The 22520-nt window shown below is 37.8% G+C and overlaps 1 protein-coding gene across 1 annotated transcript; it reads right to left on the reverse strand.

The window, feature by feature from the left end:
• Positions 1-2757: 2757 nt before the first annotated feature.
• On the reverse strand, positions 2758-20520 carry LOC118328222 (synaptic vesicle membrane protein VAT-1 homolog). The gene is made up of 6 exons (XM_035661847.1): positions 19895-20520; positions 13166-13373; positions 9217-9387; positions 8898-8987; positions 8212-8450; positions 2758-5787 (listed from the first exon to the last, which is right to left on the reverse strand). Exons 1-6 carry the CDS (start codon positions 20291-20293, stop codon positions 5596-5598), a joined length of 1299 nt encoding a protein of 432 aa, XP_035517740.1. The 5' UTR covers positions 20294-20520; the 3' UTR covers positions 2758-5595.
• Between the last annotated feature and the right edge of the window lie 2000 nt (positions 20521-22520).

Consider the following 22520-nt stretch of genomic DNA (forward strand, 5'->3'; position numbering starts at 1 on the left):
TGAGCTATTGTCATATCAAATTGGGGTATACTGGTAAATAACTACTGCTATCATGAAGCTATTTAATATAAAAGAGAACAATGTGTTATCATCGTTTGAGTGTACCAGTAATGAGCTTTAAAGCATTTAATGAAACCTAAAGCAGTACATTTTAATCACAATAAATGTACTTTTACTCACTTTTAACACAACTAAGTAAATTCAAATCAAGTGTGATTAACTTTAAGCTGTGTTTAGTATGTAATTAATATAGCATAATGATAAAGTGATAAGTACATTGACAAAAAGCACAACCTAAATATGTTTTTCAGCTGGGATTTGTACGTAAGGAAATTACTTGAGCTAGGGTTGCATTTCCATATTAAGCATATTAAATATTAGCAATATTTGCAAGTTACATTACAACCAGTTATATTCTGCTCTGTATGTGTTTTTGTTGACAAAAGCTTCAATACATATTCAAAAGCTTTTATAAACCAGAGGCTTCCAGCTGTCTGTGTTGTTCCTCTCTGACCTTTCGGTTCCTGTAATTGGACACCATAAATCTGAAGCAGTCCTGTATATGCCATAATGTACAGGGCTGTGTATTGTCTGTGGGGATTTTATTCAAAGAACAATTCATACTGATACTATAGCAACAATATTCACAACCTAATAACTGCTGCTACTTCAAACAGCTGTTACACTGCGGCAGAGACACGTGTTTTAGTTCTGTAAAACACAAGTTGTCACTTTGCCATGTTTGAAATGTCCATCTAAAAATAAATGGAGGCATTTCTGGTGGCCTGAGTCAGCTGCAGTTACAAGTGTAAGACTGTCATCCGCTGCAGAAAGCTGAGGGTTAAACAAAGGACATCCTCTAATTTCCCAAGACAGTGTAAAGTATCTGATCTTCAAAGTCTGAGGTAAGAACAAGATAAATGTCCAGAGTTACAGTCCTTGCTGATGGAAAAAGGGGACAATAAGCATTATGTTATCACTGAATCAGAACATATCCCCACCCTTTGTAAACATACTCTGGCCCATATGTTGAGTTCAGTGCCTTTCATCTTTTAGTACAATGTTTACATGTTATGGCTTGTGTACTTTTGATCTTTACATTTAATGTTTCACCTCAGTAAAATTGTTAATCTAACCCTTTCATTAGATGCAGATTTGTACCCTTAAATTTCTGAAAAAAGGTAATTTCTGCCTTATTGTATAACATCAAGAAGCAGAAGCTCTGTGTTTGATGATGTTATTGTTGCTGGCTTTGGTAAAAATCTACGTTACACTGTGTTTTACATTAACCAATAAATCTTAGTCTGTAATGCTGCAGACTTAATAAATATTCATATCTTTTTTGATAATCTTTTTAAATGAAGGAAAACAGAGTTTCCCGTATTACATCAATATGATTTAAAGCAGAAAAAGTGAGCTGAAATGACACCTATAACAATAAAAAAATTGGATATTTATATATCTGGATTTTTTTTTAGCTATTTCTGGCATTCAAATTGTCCAACTTAAAGACAGTTAACAAACATTAGCATGTTCAGCCTTTTTCGAACATGAATAACAGAGTAATCCTGATAAGTCTGTCTTAAAATTCATCTGGTGCAACAAGTCTTTAAACCCAAACCTACAAAAGTTCAGGCTTATTGACCAAGACGTTTTAAGGCGAACCTTTTACATGATTTTATATGAGAACATATTGTGATCCATTGGTATAATATCACAATACATTTTTCATAATGAAAGAGTGCCTTCACTTACAACAAAACAACAACAACAAAATAAAAGTCTGACTGTTAAAGACCAATGGAGCCAAAGCATATAATGGCATTTAATTTAACATTATAATGGGAATTATAATAATTATAATTTTGCTGAAAATTGAAGCTGCTTTTTGACAGATTTTGTAAGGTTTCATTTTCAAAGATGAATTATAATTTTCCCTGAAAAGCCCTCTTTTAATCCCATTTGGGAAAACCTCATAAATAACGCACTGGTTTAAACTTTCTGCTCACTTTGTCTTTGTTTCAGGATACATTTCAAGATAACCTCATCCAAGATTAACAAATCAATCCTCACACTGTGTTCAAAGAACCAAATTAGCTGAGTGAGCATTCACTGGATTATTTTAGCCTGATAACAGCATGTTAGCCTGGATTAGCTAAACCACATTTGGAACAGAGCCCTGGCCGCTAAAAGAATCCCACAACAGTCATCCATGATCATGAGATGGTCATGGGAACTTCCTCACAAGTTTTGGTTTCTTGGACACAACAGGAAGCTGAATCATAAGAAAAACAGACATGTTGGAATTAGATGTGAAGCCTTAGACCCTCCATTTTCTCAGAATGATCCAGACCGGACACACAGACACACACTGTTTTATATATGTAAAGCCCAAATTATCTTCTTATGTTATTCTTATCTTATCTTTTCATGCTAACATATAACTTCAATAGTTTTCATCCGGTTTTGTTTCCCTAAATTTAAGTTAAAAGATAATGCTGATGGTTGTGTTTGGTCTGCTCTATATAAACGTGTCATTCATACTAAATGAGTTATAACGTGCAAAAACACTGTTGTGGTAGACATTAGTTTTCTGAGCAGCTGTCTGTCTGTCTGTACAAATATTACCAGATGAGGACCTCTGCTGTTTGTTATGCAGTCTAAGAATATTATTTAACCAAATAAAAACAGGTAAATACACATATATAAATGGCAAATTTGTCCCTTTAACCATTACAAAATCAATGTAGTCATTCACAAGCTTAAAGGAACACTTTAATAATACAGACAGGTTAGTGCCATATGAACACAGAAGGCAAGTGTGTATAAAAATGAAAAGCAAAGCAACATCATGATTGCAATAACACTCCTTCAGTAACAGCACACATTGTCATAATCACCAGACATGTTAAGCACAAATGAGCGATAAAGTGTGCTTGAATCGGCTCAGGTCATTATTATAATGAGCTATGATAAGAGTAATTTAACAGCCATAATATTATTTAGAATATTATAATCAATAGAGCAGAATATGAAGTTTTTGATTGTTTTGAATGGCTTAATATTTTCTTTTTACTTGAAAAACTCACGTTTAAAACATTTGTCGAACTGAGGAGGATCAGTTGTAATTAGGACGGCTCTCCATTCAAGCTTATTGAATGATGTTTTATGTTTGATAAGGCAGGCTACAGTACATTTTGTACATAGGCAACATTATGGAGAGTATTGAAAGGCACAATATTTCCCTGACCACTAGATGTCACTTGCTGCACGTGTGAATACTGAGTTTATGTATACTGTTGTGCAATTATTATAGGAAATATGACACTTTTCTCACGTTCAACTTTTCAATGTTACACATAAACACAATATAGTTTTGTTGTTATATTCACTGCAACCAGTTAAATGTGTCAAATCTTTCAGTATTACATAAATATTTGCAAAGAGGCTTCAATGCGTTTTTATATATCTTATCTTTACCAACTATTCTTTAAAATCTGGGGACTAATCTGCTCACTTTTCATATTAAAAACTCAACATGCTTATTGGTTAAACTCCTCTACCATTTGGTTCAGTAGTTAAAATGTAAGTCTTGGTTGGTCCATCTACCATGCAGGCAAACATCAAGCTTTTGGGCTCATGAATAAGTACAGCAACACCCCCAAAATAAAGCAGAACTCACAATGGGACAACTCCAGTCCCCACTCAAAATCCACTTCAGATCTTACTTTACACTCTGAATGGAAACCTGGCCAAACCTAACAATACTTCCAAGTCCAAGTGGCCAAAATAAAAAACACAAATGTCACAAATGTAAATAACATAAAGCATTATCTGTGAAACTTGTTACAAGTGCTTTTTAGAAATCAAAACAATGATTGCTGGAGAGGTTTAAGAGAGTTCAGCTACAGAGAGAGACAGAAAGCAGGGCTGAGAGGGTGGGGAGAGGAATGTGAGAAGCTGCTCTGCTGTGGATGGAGGGAAAACTGTCTCTTGTACTTTGGTAGCGTCTTCTGCGTCACAGCATCGAATTACACCCACAGCTGGACAAAGCATCTGTATTACTGAGCCCAAACTACACTATTTAAGGCCAGTCATTCAAAGGAACAGATATGCAAACAATAAAAATAAAATCATAAACATTATCACTGTGAAGACAATGGAAGCTTAATAATCCATCATTATACCGTAAGAGCTTCAACATGAATACGTATTGAGCACAGTAATACAAAGTGCATAAAAGCAAAGCATCATCCCATTAACACACTATAGTTCTGTAAACTTGGCACTACTAACATTGATTTTTGAATGTAGGAATTAAGAAAGCAGCTAAATCACAGGACAAAGATCAAGGCGAGAAAACCTGCATTCACATGGCTTGCCAAACAGTTTTACCTCGAGTTCAGCGTGACATTGTTTGGGAGAAAACCCACGAGTGATGAGTGCCAAGGCAGGGAAGTCCCGCTAATTGTTATTCACAGTTGGCTTTGACGGCAGTGGTTAAAGCTGGCTTTTAAACTTGGCACAAATATGCGAGAAAAATGTAACAATTAAACTAGAATACAATAGTGACCTGGGCTTTTGTCTCACAACATTCATCAAAGAGGAGAGAATGTAAAAACACACTTTCATCTCATAATTACACTTAAATCTGAGTAGTGCATCACAATGCATGAAACTAGACCACTGATCACTACGCTGATATTTACTGATAGAACCGGCTGGGGTTAGCACATTTGATTAATCGTCACATCATCAAATTAATAATCTGTAACAGGATTTAAAGAATAACCAAAGCTCAGTAATGTATTCTGATTACATTCAAATTACTTTGCCAGATTTCTTGGTACATTTTCTGGACAGAATCAGAGCCGGTATGTACAGTTAAGAATAAGTGTCTTTCATTAGATCCCAAATTAATTAAGAGAGCTATGAAATATAACAATTTTGTTTTGACACAAGACACAATTAAGCATATCATTCAATAACATACAAACACTTTACAGCACCTCCACAGATTGTCATTTATAGTCGTGATTATATCCTTATTTAACTCATTTAAGATATTTTATGAATAATATCTCAAATAACTGTACGGGAAATTTCTTATTTAAGCTTTCCTCTTGCATGCTGCAATATAATGAAGTACATATAATGTTGGCTACAATGCATGATGGGTAATCTTAATCATGACAAGGTGTGATGCATTCATTTCAGCTTCTTTATACAACGCTTCTTCTACTGTCCTACTGTTACAAATACCATTCTGGTTTGTTAGCGCTGTTGCCATGGGGACCCTAACATTTTGAAGCCAGAAACCCATCGTTTTGTCATTTTTAACAACCATATGTAATCAGAATACATTATTTCTCATGTGATGTAAGAGAATACTGATCATTTTTATTTCAAACACAAGTATCCCCCAACATAGACACTACACTGCAGACATATTGCACAACAAAATGATCATAAACATTTGAAAGCAATGACACAGTCAAAGAATTTATGGCATCTTGCTTTTCTTTTCTTACTTTTTTTTTTTAATAATAGGGAACTCACTGCGGACGTGCTTGAAAATATCATTCAAATAAACACTCAATCTTTCTCTGCTTTAACTTCCTCCGTGGCCTCTTCTTTCTTCTCGTTGACGGCCGCTTCAGTTTTTTCCACATTTTCAACCAGCTCAGGGTCGGACTTTGGCTTCTCTTCCTCTTTCTTAGGTTCAGGAAGAAGGATGACTTTCCCGATGTTTTGGCGTTCGTGCATACGCCTCATGGCATCCGCCACCTGACAAAAGACAGAGACAAATCAGAACGGATGTGCACAATAGGTTTTCGTCTGTCATTTAAACTCCTCCAAAAATCTCTGTTAATGTGAGTCACTAAAACCCTGAAAAAAAAAAAAATCAGTAGCTGCAGTTGAGACAAGTGGTTAAGAAAACACTGACATATATTCACCTTATAAAGTCAATATGTCCACCTGATGAAGTCTAATATTCACTTTCGTTTTAGCTCCTTTTTGGTCTCCACCGACTCCCGAGGGCAATATCTGACTCTTTAGCTGATACATCCTTGCTATGTTCACCAGCTAGTCAGCAAGTTTTTTCACCTGCTTGATCAGTCTGCAAATTATGCTGATGAGATGATCTATTGTTAATGTGAAAGTATTGATTAGAGCAGCTTTAAGTGTAAACAAAAACAGGTTCTTTAAGTGATCAATAATATCACTTAGAGAATAAGTTTATTATTGTTGTGTTTTAGCATTTTGAGATCCATGTTTATCTTTGGGTTAGTTCGTACTGATCTAATTTTTATTGCTTAATTTTAATTTGTACATTTTTTACATTTGTCTTTTTAACATCTTAGTGTTATGTATTTTATACAATATGTGGGTATCTCTTGGATTTAATGTGTCTTGTAGATCCACAAATAAATCAAATCAGAAACAGCGGCGTGTTTCCATAGTAAACAAAAGCTGAAAAATAATCTCCTGAAGACTGTTTTAATTGGGCCAGTTTCTCAGTGACGCTAATGACCAATCAGTTAAAATGAGGAGGACGATTAAGGTAAACAATGGCTATCTATGCTATGAATCTTGGCCATAAGTCATCTGCACTTCCTATCATTTCCTGCCTTAGCTATTGTCTGTTTCCTGCTTGCAAACTCACTGCCAGGATAATTACACTTGTCCATCCTTAAAGCCAGCCAGAGAAACTCAAAACAAAGACATCCCCGTAAGTAGTGGATGCCACGGCAACAATTTAGACCGTCACCTAGCAACGGCCCTTAAGTACCAACTCATCTGATGGGGGGACGGAGGTTGGCTCGTCTACCATAACATGAGTGATGAGGAAGAGGAAAACACCAGAGGGAGTTTTTCTTAGGCTGTGACGCAGAAGAAGCTTCAGTGGAGCTCCTGTTTCACTCCCACGGTGGAGCCACATTCATTTTAATGTCTGTCTGTGAAAACTTTGCAACTTTGCAGCTGAGAAAACATTAAAGACTTTTTTGCATTCAAATCATTGTTGCCGAGGGTTTGATGAGAAAACCGCTCTCATGTCTGTACAATAGATATGTCAATATATGTCCTAGTGACTGCTGAGTGACAGCAGCATGGGTAGTTGGACTGACGACGTTAGGCAGTGGCCCCCAGTTACTGATGAAGGTGACTTATCAAATTGTATCTGTTAGTTAGATCTGTTGCAACAATAGCCAGAAATAGTAATACTACTGTACTAGATAGCTAGCTCAGTCAATCAATCAAGAGTTTAATTTAATCATCACAGACAAGTTATATTAAATAAAATTGTTAATGAATAAATAAATTAAATAAATTCAATTAGATAAATTCATGTAGTTCATAGGTAGTCAAGATTATTAATTAATCACTATCTATGGGATCTATGTAAAGTGTATGGTCTCAGACAGGAGCACTCTTCATGAAGTAAAAGCTTGTGTGTTTAACATTCAGTTTATTTCCAACGTTTGTCACTACTGTTGGAGCAGCTGAAAACTGCACAGGTTCTTCCCGGTTTCCCAGATCTTGTTGTAAAAGTAGTGTTACATACAAACTAAAAAAGGAGAAAATTGTACACTGCCTTGAACAGCTTGCATTCAAACATGCACGTACTGTAGGGAGACGCCACGGCAGAAATGGCGACCCACTTTCCCGGATTCGTGCATAGTTAGCAGTTTGTTAGCTTAGTTTATGTAACAAAATGTAACAACATCTATCAGCACCACCTGTTACTTCTCCTTTGTTTAATCCATTAAAAAAGTTAAGATTATATGTGCTGGACTATTTCTTGGCCTGGAGCAGTTGCCAGGAACCAGTGGAGACTAATTAACTATCTAAGAAATAGCCCAGTACATAACCATCCATAAAACAGCAAATTAATTACTTATTAACTACTTTTTTTTGTATAGCTGAAACAAATGAGATCATGCATTAGGGAGTTTTAGTGGTGCTGAAATGGTGATTTCTACCTTTGAACATAGACAGGTTTGCTGTTTCCCCTTGTTTCCAGGCTTTGTCCTAAGCTAAGCTAACTGTCTCCTGGCCATAGCCTCGTATTTAGCTTACAGACATGACAGTGGTATTGATCTTCTCATCTAACTCTGAGCGAGAGGTTCAGATTTCAGTGCTATCATGCATGCCCCAAAAAGTAATACCTCCTTCACATTTTTATACTTAAAACACAATCAAACCAACCTCCTCAAAGTGGTAGCGCGAGTCAATGCAGGGCTTGATCTTCCCCTGCTCGTAGAGCTCCAGCAGCTTCAACATAGTTTTGCCCAAGAGCTCCTCTTCAGTGATGTAGCCCAGGTGGAAGCCACAGACGGCCTTGTTGCTCTGCATCAGCTTCAGCGTGGTGAGAGAGAGCTGGTGGTACCAGGTCTTTGCCATAGCCAACAGATTCTTCTTCTGGCCTGTCACACAATTGGCTGCACCTGCAATGATGGACAAAATAAAAAAATATTTAAATATTACAGATAAGGAAAATGTCTTTAATTAAGCTGTTTTCCATATTAATTTTGAATATAGGAATGTATGAGGCAAGAAAAACAACAAATAACATAACATAGCTTGTCATGGTGGAATAAGGTAATACTGTTACATTTTTAAGAAAGAAGATTTCTTTGGATAGTGTGAGTGGGAGAGGCTACTGCATCCAATCTCACACCTGAGTGTCACACACTGAGTAATTTTCAAGTCTGCATTGAAAATGTCATTTAAAAGTACTTAAGTATTAATGGAAAAATGGACTCTACAATGCGATATGATCTATCTCATGTTGCTGTTAGCTACCATTTAAATCAAGTAATTCAAATTAAATAAAGATAAAATCAGACTCAACAAATACATAAAAACATCTTTTTTGTTTCCAAATGTCTTACCAAAGACTATAAGCGTGCCCATAGGTTTCAACAAACTAAAACCTTTCTGGGTGTCTGAACCACCGAGAGGGTCGAGGACGATGTCCACTCCTGCAGAGAGACACAATGAAGAAAAGGGGCATAGATGAGACAGAAAAATAAAAATAAGGAGCTGTTTTATGTCTCTATATCAACTTCATATTCAGGAAACAAAAAGACACTGAAATATTGTTAACAGGAAATAGGAAAATATGAACTTCTTCATCGTGGTCAGGCAAGAAAAGGGAAGGACTTGTGTTTTTGTGCTCAAACACGACAATGTTGTGGGTGTTTTTTTTACCCTTTGGGCTGATTTTGCGGATTTCTTCCACGTAGTCTTTGGTGCGGTAGTCGATAGGGTGAGTTACCCCGCCTTGGGCAATGGTCTCATGTTTGGAGGCTGATGCTGTGCCAAAAACAGTCACATCCTGCACAGTCCGACACAGCTGGGTAGCAGCGATACCAACACCACCTACAGATGTGCAGACCAGCAGCACAAAGAAAAATGAGAATAGCAGCAACTGCAGGAGTGCATGCTAAAGCTTTTCAAGCTCTGTGTGATCCCTCTCTGAAACACTATGTGATTTAATCATCAAACAGTGAAGGGCTTTAAGTGCTGTAATAGCACAGTGCTGATCTAATAAAAATAATCGATGAATAAAGCTACTTCCTGGATGACTCATACCTGCTTTACTAAGCTAATAAATACCAGAGTTGATTGAACATACTTATTTACTCATAATACCTTATTCAAAGCTATGATTAGGTGATTTGCCACTTAAACACCAACATATGCATTCAGATTTAAATAAAATCTTCTGTTATGTTATTATTTATTCATTTTTGTTGTGTCCTTTTGTAACAAACTGACACAGAGCAGTATAGTTATACACACAGTTATAAATGACTATACATGCAAGGCCATTAACAGTCAGTTTTCGACAGGAGTACCTGTAGTACCTGCACACCAACTCCATTAAATCCAAATAATTATTATCCTTATAGTGATTTTTGTGGATTGCCGGTGTGCCTCTTGTCATACTTTGTACAAAAACCTGTGCAATGCCAATCAAACAACCTCTTCAACCCCATGGATCCACCAGAGGCTCATTTATTCAAAACTCTGCAGCCAAACATTGTTAAAAAAGCACAGAATTTCATTTTAAATTCTAGTGGAGACACCGAACTGTCCACAGATATCAATTACGTCTCTTTACCTCTTCATTTTGGGGAAAATGTGAATTAAAAAAAAGAATATTTCCATTTGATTGAATGATGAAAAAACACAGTGTAAATGCCATAATGATGCAGTGTTGGAACAAACCAACAGAGAATATGCAGTATATGAAAAAAAAAAAAGAAAAGATTATCTTTCAACCTTTGGGGGGAATTGATCGGGGAAAACTGGATTTCAGGGGGTTAAAAGATAATACATGTACATTAGATTGAACTTAAAGAGTGGTGGATTTAGATTAATCTCTAATAACAACTCAGTTCTACAGTGGAGATGTGATTTTTCATAGTGTGTGAAACCTTCAGAGGCTGACAGCTGACAGTGATTTCTGCTCTCTATGGCCTTGTACTGTTTACTATGAAAGGTTTTTCATCATGGCTGCCTGGGTGTGCAAGCACACCAGTAATCCTCCCTGCCCTTTTCATCACCCAGGCCTCATGTGGCTGATTCATACAGGTCAGCTGACAGCCACCCGCCCACTCAACACTGAAGCATGGCCTTTGAGAGGGGGTGATGTAGAAGAGCACTGGACCGTGATGGTGGATGCTGACAGACACTTGGAATCGAGAGTGGTTGACAAACACTGAGCTATCTCATTTACTGCGGCTTTAACATCTAATCAAACATTTAATGTTGAATTCAGACTTTAATAAATAACTAAACTAAAGGTGACAAAAATGGCATGAAGAATTGTGAGTCTTTAAAAAGGTGAAAGAGTCATTTTAATTTGATATGCAAATCTCTAGCAAGCTGAATACATAGTAAATTGTTCCAATATAGATGCTGCGAATAATAAAACAACTAATCTAGGTTAAGATAACAAATCATTCTTCTACCCACTACCATCTAACAAACTGAGAAATTAGGCTTTTCTGCCGTAACTAGAGACCACAAAGCAGGCTTATAATTTGAAAAATTTATCAAGTTCGGAAATAAAAATAAAAATTCCCAGCATTCTGATGTTACAAAACATTCTCATAATTACCATTATTAAACAAATGAACTGGAAAAAAATGCTCTCATGAATATGTTTCACCATCTGAAAAGGTTTTGTAGTCGTCACACCCTCAAGAGAGGAACAACAAACAGCCACCACATCGAGGGTGTGGCTCTACCGCTCAGGTTACAATATTGATCAGATACAGCACCATGAGGCACGGTTACTGTGCGATCAATCAGTAAATTAAATCAGATTTTTAGCTAAAATAAGAATGCGTCCAAATGTTCAGAGTTCATTCTTTACCTTGACAACTAAAGTTTATAAAACAATCCCAATACAAAATCCATTTAGTAGCTGTTGGTCTACATCATCATGTCCACATTTATATTTTTCCTCAACACAAGCTGAGGTTCTGTTCAGCTGTTAAGCTGACATAGATGAGAGGTCCTTAGAGTAATGAAAAAATAATAGATAATTAAACTCCACCTGGTGATGAAGGATATGTGATATGATTAAAAGCATCAGAAAGGCTACTAAATAGATCTTGTGATGAGATTCATAAATTATAGCATGACAAAATGACGCAGGTTGATTTCAAAGGAAAGTCATGACATTTACTTGGCACCGGATGTTTCTAACGTCACTGACCCAGCAGGATGCCCTGGTACAAACTCAGAATTTAAAAATGGTTGTTTTTTTAATGGAACCTTTAAGAGGATTTATCAATTTATGTATATTTTGAAGTATAACTCAACACCAGAAACAAGCTGATTACTCCCTGTGGACACTGTGTCATTGGTTAAAGCTTTTGTAAACATGCCATCAAAGTGTTTTCTCTATGACATTTCATATTCATTAAAAAAAATAAGGACAGTGTGGGTGTGCTCTGATGATGAGAAATACAGAAACCTTTTATGTGAAATAATCACAAGTGTTCTAACTTCAGCAGATAGCAGGTTCACGTTGGATCCCATGGTTCACGGCTAGAAGCTGATTGAGAAAATGTGTTTTCAGGGCCTTTAAAAGATACAAATGAACTATCTCACTATATCACTGTGACTGATGTAATACTACCAGGACTGGGGGATTTAAACACCTGGACACACAATCCTCTACAGTAAATGAGACATAATTGCTTGTTACGCTGTTGGACCTTCTTTTTTGAAATGTCAAGTGTTGCCAAAGCAACCATGCCTGATAATGATCCTGTTTGCCATGATATGAATACTCTTTTATGAGACCATCACACACACACACACACATGCTTACTTTACCTATGACCCACGGTCTCATGGCTGATTTTCAGCACAGAAATGTGGCTGCATTCAGAGAAGTGATTAGTGACCTGGAGTGAACGAGCTGTGCGACTCTTCACAGGTTACCCCAGAGACTGTGGTAAATGTTTGTTATATTTCATAATTAAATCAGCAGGGGAGACTCTATGTCCAACCATCCAATATGGTGGAGACCACTGATGTAGGCTGAGGAGATGACTCATGTTTTGATTCATTTCTCGTAATTGTTTGGTATATGAAAATGTCAGAAATACAGTTTTCGTGCGTCAAAGATGTCACCTTGACATTGTATGCAAGTAACAGCCCAAAATTAAAACACATTCAATTTACATGGATTCAAAACAGAGAGAAGTGGTACGTCACCACATATAAGAAGCTATAACTAGCAAAGGTTTTGCATTTTTGCTTGATAAATAACTTAAACCGATTAAATGATTGCTCTTGTTGTCAGTTTGTTGTTTTCTGTGGATCATATTTTTGATTAAATGGTTAATGGCTTCAGCATTGCACTGCATCATAACATTTAAAAACCACAAAAGAAAAGAGAAGCAGAACTTAGAAGAAACTGCAGTTTGCAACTTGAATTTAACTGCAGGAATGATGAATCTCATTATTATACTGTCATATTTGATACTGATTAAGCCAAAGGAAGGGGCGTTTCAACACGTGTTTGCTCATCATTGTGTCAGACCCCGCAGACTCTGTTTGGACTAATCTGGGGGAAATGATGCAGTATCCGAAATAGCCCTCACTGCATTAGTAGGTACTGTGTGTGCCTCACCTGCTGCCATGTGAATAAGAACACTCTTGCCCGGCCTCAAATTGGCCATCTCAAACAGCATCATGTAGGCGGTCAGGTAGTTAACGGAAAGAGCAGCACCCTCCTCAAAGCTCATCTGCTCGGGCATGGGGAAGGTGTGGTTAGCGGACACAACAACCACTTCCTGCCACATGCCACTGCGGTTCATCACAATGACGCGATCCCCCACCTGATGGAGGAAAAAGGGAAGACAGTGAGGGAGGAGGCACGGGACCAAGTTACTGAGGGGAACAGTCAAACTAAAACACTGCAGCAGCAGAAATGTGTGTTTCCCAATGTTTAAGTTCTTGACATCAGCTTAAAACGAAAATACAGATAGATTTTGGTTTAATTTGTCCAGAGATATCTAGCTGTGAGATTTCTGTGTTCACTTCAAAAAAATGCAATATCACTGTTCACAATAGTGAAAAGTTTAATACAGATCTTGCACTGCCTCTTCCATGAGCTCAGTTTCTTCTGTCTGCACATCCTCTCTCTTGTCTTGAGTATATGACACTGGAGCTGGTATTTTTTTTTTTTTTCACACAGTGCATCCAGTGTCATCCAATAGGAAATTGAGGTCAAATGACACAAAGGCAAGTTATTACACTACTGCTCGGCTCTGTCAACATACACATTCATCCATACAAAAGAATGATTTTACAGCAGTCACCTTGTCATAATAATTAAACTCAAATTTCTTGAAATGTTTAATGGGTTCATTTGGACGACATTTGAACTACTTAAATTAAATAAATGAATTATTGTTTGTCTTATAAAATGCCCATTGCAATTTCCCAGTGCCCAACGTGACGTCTTCACATTCACGTCATTTGATTTGTCTGACGAACATTTTATGTAAACACTGTTTATTAGTCTCTGACCCCCCATCCCACTTTCCCAAATCCTTCCCAATAATAATATTGTATAATATAATAAAACAGTACAGGAAACTGATAATAATGTCTAACAAACAAAACAAAATAGCAGCACCAAAACTGACCAACATTTTAAAACCAAAAGACATTTGATTTACTGTCATATATAGGGCTGCACCATATGGTAAAAACATCATATTAATATTACATCTGGAGAACAAGATTTGTAGGCGAAGGCGTCTCTGCAGCACTACAGTACAACATTATAATGCTATTTTGTCACACATTTTACCCTTTTCAAAAATTCTGTGATTTAGATATTGCACTCCACCATATTGCGATTTTGATAATATTCCAATTAATTGTGCAGCTCTAGCTCTCTAAAAGGAACAGCTTATATTATCTTATCTTGTATGACGCAGAAAAGCAGCAAATCCTCACATATCAGGAGCTGAAACCAACAAATGTTTTAGCATTTTTCCTTACAAAATGACGGAAACAATGAAAATAGTTTTCCTTTGACTGACTAACAGAAATACATCACTTTGGTTGCATATTGAGAATTAAATTTTATTTGTACAGGCATCGTTAATGTGAAATTTCTACATTTCTACTTTCCTCTTTTAGAAAACACAAATCCAAAAATGTTGTCTTCCCACATACCGTCCTCAGAACAATATAACATAGAACTTGCTGCATGTGCCTGAACTATTTCTATTAGTATGAGCTCTGACAAGGCAGCTTATGGGAAATCTTGTTCCCGCTTTGTGTGCTGCTGTCTTCCACAGAGAAGTGCTATTATTAAAGTATCACCGGTGTTGTGAAACTTGCCAAAAAAAGTTAAGGGCACAGGAAAGAAGCCTGATCTGATTGTGAATGCTGCAGTGCTTCCTGTTAAAACAGCCTCAAGAGCTCTGATCCACACCCACTTCCTGCTGCACACAAGCCCTCGACAATAGACAGATGACACACACAAATATTTACACACACATTCGCAAACACACACACACACACACACACACACACACACAATTTTCATATGTCTGTTGCAGTGAGATAATAATATTTTTATACTTTAACTTTCACCTCAGATGACATGCTACTTTTTGGGTTGATTAAGTTTCTCAACCCTCGGTCTTATGAAACACTTTCAAACCCCCACTGGATGACCTCAAAACTGTAAGAGGCCAATTTAGAAAAGGCTGAGCTCAGTTCCTGGACAGCTGACATAAACTGAGGTAACTGAAATGATGTTTGAAGTAGGACAGCGAACAGTTCTCCAAAGCAGAAAGAGAACAAACATACAGATGGACAGTGGTGGAAGAAGTACTGTGTGTAACATTTAGGAGGATCTATTGGCAGAAATGGAATGTAATATTTATAGGTACGTTTTAATTAGTGTATAATCACCTGAAAAAAGGAAATGTTGTGTTTTCGTTACCTTAGATTGAAACTTTTTTATCTACAGAGGGACTGGGGCCATAATGAACTGCCATGTTTCTACAGTAGCCCAGAATGGACAAACCAAACACCGGCAATTTCCATGGCCACCATAGTTTATCCTACACACTTGGATGGGAAATGGTATTCAGTTGGTTGCAATCTGCAACATCACTGCTAAATGCCACTAAATGCCAAACACTCCACTGCAAGTAATCCTACTTCTGTGTTACTAGATTGTTAATATGAATGCAGCAGTGTGTACGCAGCATTTAAGGTGGACTGCTACTATTTTATATACAGGTAAGCAGTGTAGTCCAGTGGTTCAGTGTCAGACCACTCCAAAGGGTCATAAGATAAATCTGAGGGTTTCGGGAGATGATTAATGAGATTAGAAAGAAAAATGTTTTTATTCAAATTTTGGACTGTTATTTGTAAAATATTGGATAATTTGACCTCTTTGGGCCTCAGACGGTTATTAGATGAAACCAAGACTTTCAGACATCTGAAAGTTGTTTGGGGCCCTTGAATACACAGTTTTTTTTCTTTATTTGGTTGCAAGCCAAAAACAGTTGTGACCCACAATCTTTCACAATATGCTGTATTTTAAAAGCTTTTAGGTAAAAATCTCCATATGTAAAGTAACTACAGCTGTTAGGTAAATACAGTATCCGAGTAGTTACTTTCCACCACTGCAGATGGATTATTCATAATATTTTCATTCTAAAACATCAAAGCCACCTGCTTTAATTAACCAAATAGTGTGTAATGTACTGAGCTCATTACGCAGCAGATTGCTACACATCCTCTCATCTACATTAAAGTTGATAAAAGAGTTTATTTACAGAACAGATGGTGTATTTCTTTCAAATCGGCCGGTTGGAACTGTTTCACACAGAAATGACTGCTCCCACCTTTCCAAAATATCAATCAAGTGAGCCATAATCATTGAGCGTCAATGCATTTTATCTAGAAACATCTGTGACAAGGTAACGGTGGATCTGGAATCTGAAAAAGACGAGTCGTAAATGGGATCCTACATAACACATCTGCTCTGTCTGCCTTCCAGCGCGTCTTATGAAATAGCCACACCCTCCTGTCCTCATCTGTTCCCTTTATGTTATTATCCACTGCGCTCTGTGCCTATGTACACTGCAGTCCCACCCAGATTCTTACACTAACCTCACCAACCACCTTTTTCCCCCACTTTCCACATCATTTCAGTGCTTGTTACATTTTAAATTCTTTGCTCTATACTTGTTGGGATCCTTAATTTCACACACACACACACACACACACACACACACACACAGCTTACTGCACTTACTGCATCTGGGGTTTTGTGGTGTCTTGTGTTTTGCTGCTTCCTTCCAAAAAGGAGGTGTTGGAACGCACCACTCCCCCCTATAGTATTCCTGCTCTCCGAAAATGGAGAAAAAGGATGCAGGGTGGAATGAGATCAGGGTGGGATAGGAGTGTAGCAAGTGGAGGAGGAAGAAGAGGAGGAGGAGGGAAATTCCATACTGTCACAGAGGGACAGGGAGGAGCTTCAGTAATAATATAAAACACATGTAAAACTCAACCTAGAAAATATGTGTCTGATTAAAAGAAGACCGATGTCTGACCCCAAAGTATCTCATTTAGATTGACACAAAGTTAAAGGAGTTTGAGTACTTCGAGGCCTTGTTCACACTATATCTAAATATGGTTATTGTGTCTCATGATAATGCTTAATATGGTCAAGTTCACACTGAGAGGACTAATAAACGGCAGCTACAACTAGCAGTGATACATCCTCTTTCAAACAAGTCACAACAACTGACTGAAGTAGTGCGAAAACGAGCTTGGGTGCTGCATGTGTGGATGCACATACCACCGGTTTGTGACATTCGAGTCACAGAGCTAAGCATCCGCTGGTGTGGATAATATATACTGCATAATCAAAAAACTCAGAAGATCATCTAACAAGACTTGACACTGTTCTGAAGTTATTTCCACAATCCTTTAAAGACTCTTTCAACTATCTGGATGAAAAAATATTTCCTATGTTTACCTGTTTCTCAAGTTGCAACTGCATTTCCTATCCAGGTAGCTGGAAATTACAGCCTACACACCTACACCTACACAAAATGTCTTGTATGAAACTATAAAATGCTGGAAAGTGACATCAATTTAAACCAATATAATTGATAATAAAACATTATGGTTTTGATTCAAGGTTTACAAATTGAGCAAGGAGATAGGGAGTAATTTCCAGGTGGCAAACTAAGCCACTAAGGAAACTAGTTAAAAAAAAAAAAAATGTCATCATGCAAAAGAGATCCATCCAGATGGTTAGCTATGTAACTCGAATCTAATGTTAATATATGAGAGGCACAAACTTTAGGCAAGGATGCTCAATGATTAACTGTGCAGAGCTTCCTGAATGATTAATTTCTCTTGAAAACATTGGCAGGAATAACAAATCATGGAGTCAACTTCAGATCCTCAACCAAAGATGCTTCTTCAGTTTGATAAAAATTATTTAAAAAAATAAAGAGGAGAGTGAGAGAAAAACATCTGCCTGAGTGCGTTCTGCCTGGAAGTCATTTGTTTATGAGATTTACATACAAATGCATCTCTTATGAACCCAATGACACAGCTGAAAAGTCAACTCAATGAAATATGCGTGTTTTCCAGCTTCCACATGCATGATTACACGCACACAGAACACAAGCGACTCCAGTTGAAGACCAACAATGATGGCGGAAAAAAACAGTTTGCAGCTTGGATTCTTTGCACCAGTGGAGGTAAATAAATCTGAATCTCAAATTGAAACCTGGAGTCTTTGATAAAGCTGTGACATGAAGTCGCAGTGAGTCAATATGGTTTCAGCCTCAATATGCTGTAAAAAATAAATGCGGCGTAACCAATGGAGCCTTTGGCCTCTGGGATCAACTCTGCAGTATGTCAAGAAAATGGGGAACGGGTAGGCTTCAAATAGATTTAAAACTACGAGCACTCACAACTAGCAGGTGTTACTACCTGTTTCCACTCTTTTTTAACTTGCAAAAAGCAGGAATAGCATGAAAACTTGAGGCTTTAACATCTGGGTTTATGAATTTAAAGGAGGCACAGACACATAACATAGAAATATTCTATTACCTATACTTAATAAAACTCGACCTTTGGAAAGCTCTTATCAAAGAGAGGGTAAATATTCTCTTGTGCCAATGAGAAGAATATAAAAACACGTCAAGGACAAACTGTAAATCAAACACTGTAACTATTCATAAAGCCAGAATGTTACATCTTGCTGACAGAAAGCATCTTTTCACACAGTTTTTTTTTTTAATGAAGACACCACAATGGACTGATGGAGGTTATTTATCGAAAGGGTTCTGCTTATTCATTCTGCATATACAACGTACAGCACAGAACTGCTTTAAAACATAGATAAAAGACAAAAAATGCCTTTGTGCAAATAGATGGAATTAATTATTAAATATTAGAGATGTGCATCTGTATCAGTGAGGCTGATGCAATATGCATCACGATGTATTGGCAACAATCTGATTCATTAAAGATAGATATGAAGCAACTACCAATGCAATATGATACAGTTCACCCTTACTGAGATTTGATTTAATGGAAAAGAATATAATGCTAAGATGAGAAATAAGAAGATGTTAGAAACAGTACATCCCGATTTCATCCCAATCTTTTTGGTGCAATCACATCCTGAACTTCCTACTACATATAGAGCTGAAACAACTATTTTGATGATGAATAAATTGTTTAAGGTATCTTTGCCAAGCTTTTATTGGTTCCAGCCTCTCAGCTGTGAGGATTTTCTGCTTTTCTGTGTGTTATCTTGTGGAAATCTTGAATATTTGGGGGTTTTGTTGGACTGTTGGTCTAACATAAACAATTTGAAGACATCATCTTGGTCTTTAGGGAAAAAAGTGCCCTATTTAGATAATATTTAAGATAATCAGATCAATATTTAGATATTTCCCCAATTATGGCCCAACAAAGAAATTAGAGGAACTTTTTAATAGACTTTTCTTCAAATAAAACAGTGAAGCAGGCTAATGGCTTTGTCTGTTTTCTGCCATTAAACGCCATTGATAAACAGGTTTTCTTGATTTCTCTACGACTTTCACAAAAGAAACGGGGGGTTGGCACTAATCTGGTTTAGTGTTTGGAAAAGATTACTCGCATGTCTTGGCCAGGAAGGAGAACCCATGTGCCACTGAGGACCAATAGGGTGCAGATCTCCAGTCCACAAACACTTGTCAGTGAACTCAGCTGATGTGGGTTTAAATCAAAATCCACAGCACATGACTGCACATTGTTTACGCGCACAGTGGCATTTAGTGGGTGTGAATGCACTCAGCAGGCCTTTACTCACTTTCCGGTCCTTCACATCCTCCGCAACCGCTTCAATGACCCCGGAGCCCTCCATTCCCATCGTGACAGGCGGGGCGGGCAGCAGCTCGTACAGCCCCTGTCTGCCCAGCAGCTCGGCGAAGTTCAGCCCGCACGCCTTGACGCGCACCAGGATCTCCCCCGCCTGCAGCTGCGGCTGGCTCTGCGCCTTCACCTGCAGCTTGACTTTGTCGTAGCCCCCGTACCCCGTCAGGACCAGAGCCCTGCAGGAGAGAGGCTTCTCCTCGGCCGCAGGGCTGCTCCCTCCCGCTGCTGCAGCCTCCTGCTGCGGTGCGTCTGAGGCAGCAGCCGGCGGAGGCTCATCGGGTTTCTTCTCCTGCTCAGGTTGTTGCTGCGGAGTTGGAGCCTCTTCGCCAGACATGATAACCACTTGTGATGAGCACCCTTCTCTAGGTTTTCAGTGCAGAGCGGCAGTTCAGCCTGTTTGGGCGTTTCTTTTGGGAAAATAGAAATTAAAACAAATATTTTCTGGTGAAAAGTGAAATGAGTGTCCGTCAGCACAGACGGTCCGAGCCTTTGTAGAAAATGAGATTATTGCTGCGTGGTTTCCTGTGTGTGTGTGTGTGTGTGCTCCGCTCAACAAGTGACCAATGTCAGAACAGACACATTTAAAGCCTTGATTCCGGTTAGGATTTTCACAATAACACATTTGAGCGTTTGAGCGTTTTAGTTTTTTTTTGGTCTGTGACTCAAAAGCAATTAGATTTATCAAAAATCAAACAAAACAAACAAAAAAAGGAGTTGATTTCACAATAAAAACAGATCTAGATTTTGCTGGTGACTTTAAAAATAAAGTTACATTTAAAGAAATAAAAAACAGAAACAAGCAATGCCATTAGGTTATCCTGACCCAAGAAATCATGGCTTTTTGCTTTTTTAACAATTATATAGAAGAAATATGTGTTAAAAAGTGCATAAAATGCTAAGAGTTGAATAATTACATTTTGTCTCTGTGTGGGTGAAATTCTTCCACATCAACCTAAATATTAAAGCAATATTTCTGTGAATGTAACTGAATATGTTCTTTTAAATCTGAAATAGACATAAAGCATCACAATTAGATGTCACTTAAACAGCTAATAAACTTCTATCTAGTTGCACATGTAGGCCTACTCAATATTTGCTGGGGGTATTTTAAAAATGTAATCCGATACAATTACTCATTACCTATTGAAAATGTAATCATTAACCTAATCCTAAGTATCACAATATTAACATTACTCCCCAAGCCTGGTTGTGGTTAAGATTCCAGTTTTTGAAGTGGTTTTTATAACTTGAAAAAGCGTTTATTTAAATGCAAAATCTTGTAACTTCCGGTGTTTCTCTACCTGTTTGTGGCTGACTTGACGCAGCTGAAAAAGTGACCGAACCGTGTTGTTGGCCAAATGTGAGTCAGAGAGCTGCGGAGAGCTTCAAACCCCGGATACTGGAGTACTGGGAGGAAGACAGGGGAAGTCACAGCTGGAGGAAATACATGCAGCTACAGTTCAGCTCCCACCTGCTATTCAGGAGGGAATCTAGTGCATATGTGGATGAACAATGTTCTCCAGTTATTGACCATTATAGTAAAATAATCAAAAGAGTCTAAAAACTTACAGGGGGTTATACTGTAGAGGGTTTACCCCCTACAGCAATGGTGGTTGGGACCCCATGTAGGGTTTGCCCAAGCTTCATAGGAGGTTGCAAGGCCTTCTTTTTATTTTTAATATAAAGAAAACCCTTATTTAAGGCCTTTACAGACATTTAAAAAAACAGACACAGCTTTACAATTTTATTAGGATGCAATCAAGCAAAAAATATTTAAGACTCTCTCTCCATAATGGCAATAACTTGTTTCTGTACCCACCCACAGTCTGTGCACACGTACAGATTCTTGCACCCTGCAAATGAAGCTGCTTTGTCATCTTGTGGTGGTTGAGTCTGACAGACAGGAAGCGAAGGGTGGTGAGAAATACAGAGACAGGTTTTTAAAAAGGGCAGGTATTTCCTCTTTTGATATAAAGACACAGGTAAGGTCAGAAGTTGCCGCTTTAAACTTCCTTTCCCCCTGTTCAAGTTCAGAGGAGGTTGTCGTTGAGACATCTGCACACATATCTGCAGTACAGTGCAACTGGTAAACACGCAACCACACTGGCATCAATGTAAACGCACTTAATAAATACAGAGTCATCGCACAGTTTCTGCAAACATGGTGTTGTTGGGTCTGAGGGAAATGTGGTAAGTTTTCCGAGATGCTCTATATTTTACACACACACACACACCAATCACAGTTTTTCAGCCACAATCAAGATGCTTTTCATTGCACATCATGTGACCACTTGTTGGTGAATATATGCTGTTAAAGTTGCTCTCAGCCACATTATTGTCTCTAAAGCTTGTTGTTGTAATTGTCCCAACCTATAACACTGTGTGTTCAAGATAAGGCTCAACTACAGCGAATGATGAATGACAGCGAGCAGGATCATTAGGGATGGATCGGGTGTCTGCAGCACAGTTGTGTAACAACCATATTTTAAATCAGTTCCTCAGTGATCCCGAATATCCTTCACTTCAGTTATCGAGCCACTTGTTACTTTGCAGATTAAGAT

This window comes from Morone saxatilis, unplaced genomic scaffold (assembly GCF_004916995.1).
Source record: "Morone saxatilis isolate NCDOM2014 unplaced genomic scaffold, NCSU_SB_2.0 Contig1, whole genome shotgun sequence".
Lineage (NCBI taxonomy): Eukaryota > Metazoa > Chordata > Actinopteri > Moronidae > Morone > Morone saxatilis.